Source organism: Saccopteryx leptura, chromosome 3, assembly GCF_036850995.1.
Source record: "Saccopteryx leptura isolate mSacLep1 chromosome 3, mSacLep1_pri_phased_curated, whole genome shotgun sequence".
Taxonomy (NCBI): domain Eukaryota; kingdom Metazoa; phylum Chordata; class Mammalia; order Chiroptera; family Emballonuridae; genus Saccopteryx; species Saccopteryx leptura.
Window position 1 is genome coordinate 91,627,678 of NC_089505.1, and position 11,949 is coordinate 91,639,626.

The 11,949-nt window shown below is 53.0% G+C and overlaps 1 protein-coding gene across 5 annotated transcripts in view; it reads left to right on the forward strand.

Moving 5' to 3' along the window:
* Window positions 1-9,483, forward strand: part of MFN2 (mitofusin 2) — a 33,015-nt gene extending 23,532 nt beyond the window's left edge. For all 5 annotated transcript variants that reach the window (XM_066375088.1, XM_066375087.1, XM_066375091.1 and 2 more), the window contains 8 exons: window positions 221-347; window positions 1,052-1,156; window positions 1,430-1,532; window positions 1,997-2,217; window positions 3,065-3,220; window positions 4,961-5,157; window positions 6,017-6,151; window positions 7,416-9,483. In XM_066375088.1, coding sequence (XP_066231185.1) covers window positions 221-347; window positions 1,052-1,156; window positions 1,430-1,532; window positions 1,997-2,217; window positions 3,065-3,220; window positions 4,961-5,157; window positions 6,017-6,151; window positions 7,416-7,485 — 1,114 coding nt within the window. In that variant the 3' untranslated portion in view covers window positions 7,486-9,483. The remainder of the gene's footprint in view (window positions 1-220; window positions 348-1,051; window positions 1,157-1,429; window positions 1,533-1,996; window positions 2,218-3,064; window positions 3,221-4,960; window positions 5,158-6,016; window positions 6,152-7,415) is intronic.
* Window positions 9,484-11,949: the final 2,466 nt, after the last annotated feature.

The following is an 11,949-nucleotide window of genomic DNA, read 5'->3' on the forward strand; positions in this document are numbered from 1 at the left end:
AGGCCTATCCTCTGCTGTCACCACCACATATTCCAGATGGAAGACCCGAGTGAGGGGTTGGCGCCGTCTCTCCTTCATACCTGGGCATGTGGGTGAAAGTGCCCTGGCTCTGTCCTCGCTGCAGCCAGACCACCGCTGAGGCCCACGCAGGCGTCCGGCGTCCCCTCTGCTCCTCCGTTTAGTCGAGCGTTCCTGTAACCAGCCCAGCGCTCTCTTTCAGGGTGTATTGCCTGGAAATGCGTGAGGAGCGGCAGGATCGACTGAGGTTTATTGACAAACAGCTGGAGCTCTTGGCCCAAGACTACAAACTTCGAATTAAGCAGATTACGGAGGAAGTCGAAAGGCAGGTGAGAAACGGGGAGGAGGCATCCTGGGGAGCTTTGGACTCGAGTCCAGGGTGCTGGGAAAGTGGAGAAGTGGACCTCCCCATCTCAGGGAGCTTCCCAGCCTTCCAGAAGGAACCTGTGGCCCTGATTCAAGAATACAGAGCCTTCCGGGTTCACTGTTCCACTGGGTGACCCTGGGCAAGTCCCCCTCCTGGAGCCCCTTCGCCGGATCTTATACGATCGTTTGGTCAGCCAGTCTCTGACGTCTTTCTACCTCAAAGGCTGTAATCCCACGGATGAGCCGGGGAAGCAGCTGGCTTGGGGGAAAGGTATATGCTGTATAGCAGTGGTCCCCAACCATTTTTGGGCCACGGACCGGTTTAATGTCAGAAAATATTTTCACGGACTGGCCTTTAGGGTGGGACGGATAAATGTATCACATTACTAAGACAAGCGTCAAGAGTGAGTCTTAGATGGATATAACAGAGGGAATCTGGTCATTTAAAAAAAAATAAAACATTGTCCAGACTTAAATATGAATAAAACAGAAATAACGTAAGTTATTTATTCTTTCTCTGCGGACTGGTACCAAATGGCCCACGGACCGGTACCGGTCTGCGGCCCGGGGGTTGGGGACCACTGCTGTATAGAATCAGGTAGAGCTGTCCCAGCACCGCCCATCTGAACCACAGTCTTCGGTGACACCTGCACACTCCCTTCTGCAGGTGTCGACAGCGATGGCTGAGGAGATCCGGCGCCTCTCTGTGCTAGTGGACGAGTACCAGATGGACTTCCACCCTTCTCCAGTCGTCCTCAAGGTTTACAAGAATGTGAGTCATTGAACAGCAGGGCTGTAGTGCAGCACCCCCTCATTCCTTTGGCTGCTGGGTGCAGTCTCCAAGCAGACAGTGATTCAGCCCCTGCCGGTCTATGTCCTGCCCCTCAGCCAGGGGCACAAGACCCGGGCCTCCCTCAGCTCTCCGATGTCACCTCCGATGAGCATGGGCCGCTCACCATAGATCTCCTTGTCCCTTGGCTCCCCAGAAGGAGGTTCTGAGGAGGTTCTGGGGGTGCTGCTTTCCTCAGCTTGTCTCTGATTGCAGGAACTGCACCGCCATATAGAAGAAGGACTGGGCCGCAATATGTCGGACCGCTGCTCCACGTCCATCACCAGCTCCCTGCAGACCATGCAGCAGGAGATGATAGGTCAGTGTGCTGGGGAACTCGGGACCTACGCTCTGGGCTGCCAGAGCTCAGCTTCAGAGGCCGGGCTGCAGGAATAATGACCTTTCCTTATCTGTCACCTTTTATGATGAGTCAACTCTATACCTTCAGGTTCTGGGTGACGTCATGGGTTTATTTCACACGTAAACTCCAGAGCCATCTGGTGTTACCACGTGGGGCTGTTCGCGCTGAGAGTTTGGCCTGCTCTTTAGTCCACATGAGGCCTAAATGTTAGCGAGGTGGAGCCCAGGTCTGCATCCCCTGAAGAGCTGGCCTGCCTGCCTACCCCGGGTGCGGCCCTCCTGGCCCCGCAGGCTCTCTGCCGGCCTGGGTTCTCTTCCTGAGAATCCAGAGCCGTCGGGGTCCATGGCCACAGCCAGCTCTGCTCCTGCTCTGAGGTTCGGCCCGGCAGCACTGAGCTGCGTCCCCTACTCTCTCCCTGACAGATGGGTTGAAGCCCCTCCTCCCCGCGTCTGTGCGGAGTCAGATTGATGTGCTGGTCCCTCGGCAGTGCTTCTCCCTCAGCTACGACCTGAACTGTGACAAGCTGTGTGCTGACTTTCAGGAGGACATCGAGTTCCATTTTTCTCTGGGGTGGACCATGCTGGTGAATAGGTTCCTAGGCCCCAAGAACAGCCGCCGGGCCTTGATGGGCTACAGCGACCAGGCAAGCGCAGCCCTTACCCTCAGGCAGCACGGGTGACGGGTCCGTACCCCTCCCTCCAGACACATAGCCTCTTCCGGAAGGGGCTCCCTGAGGTCAACAGCCGTGGTTACTCCCCTGCGCACGTGCTGCCACATGACACCATGGTCAAGGTTTTTATCACAAATCAAGCTAGCCTTATCCTAGGCACTAATATTTATGAAATTGTAAATGCTAGCTGTATTTTTTTATAATGTACATTTAAGTAACTATTAGTGCTATTAAGTTATTTTAGAGTAAGTACTTTTAAGTAACTTTTATAATAATATATAACTTAAATCTAGATGGCATAAAATATCTCTATGCTATTTTAAAATTTAGTTTTTATGCCCTGGCCAGATAACTCAGTTGGTTAGAACATCGTCCTGAGGCACACAGTGGTTGCTGGTTTGATCCCCGGTCAGGGCTCATATAGGAACAGATCAATGTTTCTCTCTCTCTCTCTCCCCCTTCCTCTCTCGCTAAAATCAATAATAATAATAATAATAATAATAATAATAAAAAGCAGGTTTTCCACCACCTTTCAGTATACCACTTCAGTTACTGCACGCAGTGCTCTTGGCACGTGTCCCACACTTCGGGGTACTGCCGCATTGCTGAGTGTCCGCTGCTTGTATTTTGGGGTACCCCATAGTGCTCCCCTTTGGACTGACAGGACTGTTATGAAGCTGAAATCTTCTTTGCAACTTGTGAAGCTCTTTTTCCCCTGTTTGGCCTCTGTTCCTGTTTTAGGACCCCTGGCCCTCGAGGGCATGGATGGTTCTGTTGAATGAGCACACTTTTCTTACCCCTCTCCTGTTTCTCTCTTCAGGTGCAACGTCCCGTGCCCCTGACGCCAGCCAACCCCAGCATGCCCCCCCTGCCGCAGGGCTCCCTCACCCAAGAAGAACTCATGGTCTCCATGGTCACCGGCCTGGCTTCCCTGACATCCAGGACATCCATGGGCATTCTGGTTGTTGGAGGAGTGGTCAGTGGCAATCCCTGCTCGGGAAAGGGGAGGTGGAGGGACAGGTGGCTGGAGACTGCGGGACAGTTCTGCGGTCCCTGCATTGGCAGCGCATTTCCACCCGAATCGGTGACTGTTCTCATCCCCGAGCTGCAGGAGCTGTGCAGCCTTAGCCCTTGAACATAAGGGTTGACTTACTTTTCTTGCTCAGCTGACATTTAGATAGCCCCATTGCCCTTGACGGATGAGGAAGGTCAGTGGGTGCCTTGCCAAAGAGACAGCTAGGATCTGAGCTCTGGCCCTGTCTGACTCTGAGATCATGTTCTTTCCCCTGCAGGGTCTGATGCCATGGTGGGTGGGGAAGTGACCTGAGAAATCGGCAGGCCTGGGTTCTAGAGAGGTGGGCGTGACCAGGAGTTTCTCATTTGTAGGAAGAACTTGAAAGTGTTTAAGACAAAAGAGGCCAAGCCCGGCCTCGAACCCTTGTCTCTCCTGGTTTTATGACCCTTTCTGTTCCACCCTAAGGGCTGAAATTGCTGCCTTCTTGATAACTGGAGTAGTCCATACTTCCTGATCCAAGAGACTGCAGCCAGGATAACATATCTTGAATTTTCTTGGTGATGTGGGCCAGTTCTCTCTACCACGGATATCTGATTGGTAGAGGAGGTGGCAGAGTGTGACAAAATTGCATTCTCAGCTTGTAAGATGAGGGTGAGGCAGAGCTGGGGCCCCTCTCCCTCCTGGTCTGCAGAAGGCATGTGCTCTGGTTCTTCTCTCCCAGAGATGACCTGGCAGAGGGTCACTAGCTGAGACGCTGTCACTTGATGGTCATGCTGCCCTTTTATGGTATCTTGTTTTACCCACACAATTCTGTGACTCAGGTGAAGGCCACTGGGCTGGTTTTGTGAGGAAACAGCTGTACAGAAGCGTGCCCAGGGCCATGCAGCCAAGATGGCAGGCAGCGCTGGAGCCTCAGTGTCTGGCTCCAAGTCCAGTGCCCTTGTGTGTGTGTGTGTGTGTGTGTGTGTGTGTGTGTGTGTGTGTGTGTGTGACAGAGAGAGGGACAGATAGGGACAGGCAGGCAGGAAGGGAGAGAGATGAGAAGCATCAGTTCTTCGTTGCAGCTCCTTAGTCTCCTTAGTTGTTCATTGATTGCTTTCTTATATGTGCCATGACCAGGGTGCTACAGCAGAGTGAGGGACCCCTTGCTCAAGCCAGTGACCTTGGGCTTCAAGTCAGCCACCATGTGGTCATGTCTATGATCCCCTGCTCAAGCCAGCGACCCTGCACTAAAGCTGGTGAGCCTGTGCTCAAGCTGGCAACCTCGGGATTTTGAACCTGGGTCCTCTGCATCCCAGTCCGACGCTCTGTCCACTGTGCCACTGCCTTGAAGCAGAGTATTACAAACCAGGCCAAAAGAAGCCATCTGAGGGATGATGTATGGAACCCGACATGTGTCATCAGGACATTGATTGTTAAGAATTCTCTGTGCCTGGATCAGTGCTTCTGGCCCTAACACCCCTACCTCCTGCTTTGCACAGATCACATGTGCAAACACTAAGTTTCCCTCATTTTAAACTATAGCAGCAGCTCCCTGCTCTTTGGGCCTCGGTGGGATTAAAGGAGACATTGGAAGAGGGCTTCTGAGTCGAAGCACAAAGGCTCCTTGATGGGGCTCTTGGGAAAGTCCTCGCAGAGTCAGGCCGAGAGGCAGGGCGTCAGGCCAGCAGGGGCTACGTGGGCTGACCGCTGTGTCTACAGGTGTGGAAGGCGGTGGGCTGGCGGCTCATTGCCCTGTCCTTCGGGCTCTATGGCCTCCTGTACGTCTACGAGCGTCTGACCTGGACCACCAAGGCCAAGGAGCGGGCCTTCAAGCGCCAGTTTGTGGAGTATGCCAGCGAGAAGCTGCAGCTCATCATCAGCTACACAGGCTCCAACTGCAGCCACCAAGTGCAGCAGTGAGTGGCGGCCCCCGGAGGGCAGTGCCGGCTCCTAGGGCGGAGGGCTTCCCTCTGGGTTCCCTTCGAACCTGGGCCTGGAAGCCACTGGGTCTTGAGCATCATCAGACCCTGACTGCAGCTGTGTGGTGCTGACTTGAGGCCAGGAATGGGGAGCAGCATCTCCAGGGGCATCTACGGGCTGGGCTGGGACTAAATAGGAGTCTGGTCCCCAAGGAGGGACACGGGAAGATGAGAGACATTATTTACACGGTTCTTTAAAGGTTGCCATGAGGGACTTGCGTTGTGAATGTAGCTTTCAGATTCTAAGGCACCGCCTGTTCTTCGTGGCACGTGTCACGTCGGTGGGGGAGGGGGTGCCGGCTGCTATGTCGGGTTGGTGGAAAAGGGCCGGTGGGGTGGTGCTGGCTGCTGTGTGTCAGGCACTTTGCTTGGCATTTTCTCCTCCAACTTGTTAGAGGTAGACATTTTTTTTGGCATTTGCCTTTTTCAAAATGAAGAAATAGATACTTGAAGAATAGTTCCTTGTCCCCTGTCATTTTGCTGATTAACAGCAGAGATGATTAGCATAGATGATTAACGGGCTAATAACAGCAGCACGTCCCTAGTCTCTTGTGCCCAAGCTGGGGCTTCCTGCCTGTGCTCCTGGCACTCACCTTATGGTGATGCTGAGTGTGTGGCTGGTTGTGATGTGCACGGTCTCAGCGTGGGATGGGGAGGACTCTGGCAAACCAGGACTGGTGCAGGGCAGAGCCACCAGCAGGTGATGGCCCTGCTCTGGGGGCATGGGACTAAGCCACCGGTTGTGTTCTGCAGAGCAGCCACAATGCCAGGTTGATCCTGACTCTCTCCTCCTCAGGGAGCTGTCTGGGACTTTTGCTCATTTGTGCCAGCAAGTCGACATCACCCGGGATAACCTGGAGCAGGAAATTGCTGCTATGAACCAGAAAATTCAGGTTCTCGATTCCCTTCAGAGCAAAGCAAAACTGCTCAGGTGAGCTTGGTGGGCGGCGCAGGTGCACTGGTCGCTCAGCTGCGTGTCTCTGGCCCAGCCGTGGACACACATCTCTAGTGGGGACTTAGCTTGTTCCTGTGTTAGACGTCTGCTGAGCACCTACTTGGTGCCAGGTGCGGTGCCACCCAGGTGCTCACTGTCATGGCCACAGTGGCAGCAGAGGAGCCAAGCAGTATGGGACCTTGAGGTCACAGCTCAGCGGCACCTTCTGAAAACTACAGCATCTCAGGCACTGGACCCCAGCTGTCCCACTCAACCTTCCCCATTCCTCAGGGTCGCATCATCATTTCCATTTTACGGGAAGGAAAGGAGGCGGGGCCTGCGTAGGTTAGCTAACTGGACGTCAGTAACCGGTCGGGCCAGGAGTAGGAGAACGCCGTGTGCTTGGCCCCAGTCCCCTGACCTTGTGTGCTGACAGTCCTTCGTTGTCTGCTGTGTGCTGGGGACACCAGGCTGGGCCCACCAGACACCTTTTACTCCAGTTCCCTCTGAGCTCAGGAAAGGGGGCCTATCAGCACTTTTACCCACAGGGAAGCTGGTTAGGTAGCAGGTAACTGGCAGGACTCAGACTGGAACCCAGATCTGTGTGGGTCTCTGTCGAACGAAACTATAGTGGAGAGTATTGATCTGAGAAGATCCGGGTTCTGGTCCAGACATTCGTGTTCAGGCAGATCGTGGAGCTTTCCTGTGTCTCATTGTTTTCGTGTGTAAAATGGAGTAAGAGTTCATGACTCAGCCACAGAGCTGCATGTGAGTGTACTCGCAGAAGGCCTGGGCCCGCTCACGGAGATAACATCTGCTCACGGGGACCCCGTGCTTCCTGTCCCCGCCCTGACGGCAGTACCCAAGGGAGCCGCATCACTGGGCATGGGCCCCAGCCCCAGGGAGGCGGACTTCCCCTTCCCCGCCTGTGCCCATGTGCGCTCCCCACCCACCACCCGGGGTTGTCATTTTCTAGGGTAGTGCTGCTTGTTAGCCATGAGGACAGGGTGAACTTGGAACAGGACAGGCAGGAAAACTGAGTCCTGCCAGCGCAGGGACTTGCTGTCAGTCCCAGGATGTCGCAGACACAGCTTGTGTATCAGAGGGCCTGCAGGAAGCTCTTGCGCTTCTCTGGGCCTCGTTTTCCTCTTGTGTAGGAGGGGGTGGCCAGAGGGGGTTATGCCAGGAACAAGGCTTGTCATGTCATGCTGATGTTAACTTTTATCAGCCGTTACACTGCAAAATCGCCCTTTCTCTGCAGGAATAAAGGTGGTTGGATGGACAGTGAGCTCAACATGTTCATGCACCAGTACCTGCAGCCCAGCAGATAGTGGGCAGTCCGGAGCGGAGCCTGCGTGGGAAAGGGCGGCGCTGCTGGCCGCGCGGGGCCGCCACCAGGGCTGCGCGCTGCTCCTGTCTGTGGCCACCACCGTGAGAATGAAGCCTGTGTCGCATACTGTTTTGAGCCCTCCAGCACTAGTTATGTGCCCCTCCGCCACCTGCTGCTGCAGGGAGATGTTCAGGCTCACACCCCTCCCAGGAGACTTTTTAAACGACAACCGTGGACAGCATGGCACCAAGGAGTTAAGTCGAGTCTCCTCTCTGCTCTGTCAAGGTCACTTGATTGAGCATCATTGGAGTGCCTGCCAAGGTCCTGGGACCTCCCAGCATCACAGAATGCCCGCTGGGAGCTTTCAGCCAGGCACGCCCCCTCCTCAGCCATCACTGATGCTGACCCGTGCACACCTGTACCCCCTGGACCTGGCACATCTGCAGACAAGGCCACCTTAGGGGGCGGCTGGGTGTCTTCCTCGATTGCACTGTTGGGAGGCTGTCCCAGAAGGATGTGTGGCTTGGTCAGTTCAGTCCTTCAGCTTTCTTGGCTTGAAGGTGCAGAGCCCTTCAGACATGTGTTGGTGGTGGGGCCCAGGGACGCCTTGGGTTTCAGGTGAGGTGGGGCCTGTGCCACTGAGGGGAGGAAAGATACTTCAAGGAGCTGGTGTTGGGGGGGGTTGTCCCCTCCTAGTGCCTGTGCTATTGGAGGGGGCGGCTGTGACCGTGACGAGGAGGGATGTGACTCCCTGCTCTTCAGTGTCCCTTGTTCTAGTTTTGGTCCTTGGCCTTCGTAGTCTGGTTTTATTGTTTGTGAAAGATGGTTTGGTCCAGGTCGTTAAAGGATGTTGTCGAAGGAAAGATGGTGGAAAGAAGGGGACGTTGGTGGCAGGCTGAGGGGAGCAGGCCCCTTTAGGATGGCTGGAGAAGGTGGAGTTGGCACAGAGCAGGCCCTCCGTTTGACCTCGCTCTGAGGAGCTCATGGGGTCTGAGAGCCCACCCCACTAGCTTGTTTGCATTCCTGTCATGCCCCTAAGAGACATGTGTCCACCCCCAGCTTGGCCCAAGCTGCCCTTGGCCACCCGTCTTCTGGGACTAAGCCTCCTGTGCTAGTGATGCTGTTGTTGGCCAAGAGACAGTATGGGATCCCTGGGACCCTGCCTCACCCTCCCGACCCCCAGAGCCTCCGATTGACACACTTGTGGCCTCTTCCTGTTAACTGAGAAGTGTTTTCCATTGTTGATTTAGGAATTGTTACTGGTTAAAGTGGGGGCGGGTTCCTGTCTCCAGTGTGTTGACTGGGCACGCAGCCTTTGGGGACAGCCTTGGCAGCACAGGTCAGAGAACATGCTAGAAACAAGCAGCCCCTCTTCCAGCAAGAGGCAGGGCTCAGGCAGAGGGCTAGGGTTTGTCCTGCTGTTTCAAGTCTGCTGCTCCGGCGTTGGGATGTGAATCGGTGGCCTCTGCTTGCTGGTGGTGGCCACACAGGCGTCCTCTCCGGTCCCCGCTAGTCCTTCACACCCTCAGTCTACTCTGTCGTGGGGAATGAAGCGATGGACTTGGCCAGAGTCGGCCTGTGGCGGGCGGACTCGCCAAGGGTCCCGCAGGCCCGGATGGAGGTCACCTCGCAGCCTGCCGGGAGAATCACACAATTCCCATGAGTTTTGTGCTTTTGGGGGGAAAATTATTTAGTATAACTAAAGATGAATTTTTTTGAATGTAGCCCCTGGGCAATGAATGGAGTTTTGATCTTATACAATAAGTAAAATGAAATACATACCACCAAGGGAGAGACTTTCGAAAAGAATTGTGGCCAAAAACACTTTAATTTAATGCTGCTGACTTCGTTCTCTGTTTTTATGTTCATTTCCTGGAGTGCGAGACATGCTTGACACAGTGAGTTTTATCTCTGATGTATTTAAGGTGATATATTTGCCTGAATTACTCCTGTATCATTGCTGATAATATTGGAAAATAAAAACTAGTTGGGAACCCTTTGTGAGATTTTCTTATCTGACCTGTTCTTCTGCAAGCTCCCTTTGACATAACTGAGTCTGCAGGCTAGTAATTTTTAAAAAATATTGTATTGAATTTATTAGAGTGACATTGGTTAATGAAATTGCAGGCTAGTATTTTCAACTGACCTTAACTTTGGGGGAAGTACCCTCTGTCATCTGCCTCTGGGTTCCTCCTCACTCTTAGACGAAATCTGATACTCGCAGAAAAACAAAAGGCGTAATCGATCTTTAAGGTCCAGGAAATCTAAAGTGATTTCTTTACAGATTTCACTATAACTTTAAACCATTCATTTCTCACTTTAAAAATCATGACTCAGACTAGTCCACCCTGGCTTGCTTTCTGAGAACTTGGTTGTGACCTTTCTTTCTTCCTTTTTTTGTTTTTTGAAGGGCCCGCGGCAGTGGCTGTGGGTCTGACTAGTCAGTTCCCCTGGCCTCAGCCCTATCCCCTGGGCAGTGCCACTGCCCACTGCTCGCTCCGATGGTCCCTTTCAGAGGCCGCCACCATCTTAGTGGATGGCAGCCTCACCCTCCCCGTTTCCCAGACTACAAACTTGGGATCATCCCAGACCCCACCGTCACAAACTGCATCTAACCTGTCAGTTTCTGTCTTCAAAATACTTCCAGGCCCTGGCCACTTTACCCCCTTCCCCCAAACAGTCCCTCCTCTGCCCCAGGTTACTGCCGCCTAACTCGGCCCCTCCCCCCACCCGGCCCCCTTGTGCTTGTGTTCCAGGCAGCAGCCAGAGTGACCTTGACATAGATTTTTAAAGAGAACTCAGATCAAGTTACTTCTCTGCTCAAAACACTGCTCCAACCTGACCAGGTGATGGCGCAGTGGATAGAGCGTAGGACTGGGATGCAGAGGACTCGGGTTTGAGACACTGAGCTCGCCAGCTTGAGCGCGGGCTCATCTGGTTTGAGCAAAAGCTCACCAGCTTGAACCTAAGGTTGCTGGCTCCAGCAAGGGGTTACTCAGTCTGCTGAAGGCCCGCGGTCAAGACACATATGAGAAAGCAATCAATGAACAACTAAGGTGTTGCAATGCGCAATGAAAATTTAATGATTGATGCTTCTCATCTCTCCATTCCTGTCTGTCTGTCCCTGTCTATCCCTCTCCCTGACTCACTCTCTGTCTCTGTAAAAAATATAAATAAATAAATAAAATTAAAACAAAACAAAAAACACTGCTTCGATTCCCTGTCCCACCCGAGACGAGGCCAAGTCCTTGCAGTGGCCCTTGGGGGTCTGCACTGCCTCCGACCACCCCTCACTTCCCCCGACTGCCTCTGCTTCTTGAAACTGCTCAGCCAGCACGCTGCTCCGTGAGGGCCTTGGCCCTACCCAGTCCTCTGCTTTGTTCTTCCAGACCTCAGCACAGCTAACTCCTTTACCTCCCAACGTGCCGAAATCTTCCCTCATTGCCCAGTTCTCCCCAGACCACCTTACTTCAAGTCCCTCCTTCCCTGTTCGTGGCATCTCTGAGTCCCCTCCCCAGCCACATGTGTAGTGTGCATGCCTTTCATAACAGTCATCCCCTGACATATAATATTGTAATGTGCCTCTACCTTCCAGAACAGGAGCTCTGAAGGGCTGAGGTGGTTGTCTGGGTTTTTTTATGCATGTGTGCCAAGCATCTGAGACCAGTGCCTGGCACAGAATCAGAACTCAGTCAGTACTGCTGAATTAACGAGTCCTGTCCTGATAACACAGTCCACACGTTTCTCAGCCCTCTAGGAACGGAGGCCAGAAAAAAATGCTACTGGACATTCCCTATAGGTTGTGCAAGGGTCGAGACACGTTCAAGTGTTCCAATCTCAGCAGCTGGAGGGATGATGGAGCCTGGGGGATGGAGTCCGAGATGTAATTCCCCAAAGCCCAGTGGCTTTCAAACTTATTTTTTTACCCTGACCCATAATTAGGTATATGTCGTGATCCAGTACACACATATACAATAGATAGGTGTAAGTGAAACCAAAAAATTTTTAATCATTACTCTGCAATCCACAGGTATTTTCTCCTTAAAAAGCAGCTGTTTGGCCTGACTTCTGGTGGCACAGTGGGATAGAGAGTCAACCTAGAACACTGAGGTCGCTGGTTCAAAACCCTGGACATTCCTGATCAAGGCACATATGGGAGTTGATGCTTCCTGCTCCTCCCCAATTCTCTCTCTTTCCCCTCTCTAAAATCCTTAAAAAAAAAAAAGAAGCAGCAGCTGTTTGCCTTGGTCCAATAGCTCAGTTGGTGAGTGCGTCGTCCCAATACACCAAGGTTGTGGGTTCGATCCCTGGTCAGGGCATATACGAGAAACAACCAGTGAACATGTAAATAAGTGGAATAGCAAACTGATGTTTCTCTCTAAAAAAAATTTTTTTTTTCTCTAAAAAAAATTTAATGAGGCCCTGGCCGGTTGGCTCAGTGGTAGAGCGTTGGCCTGGCGTGCAG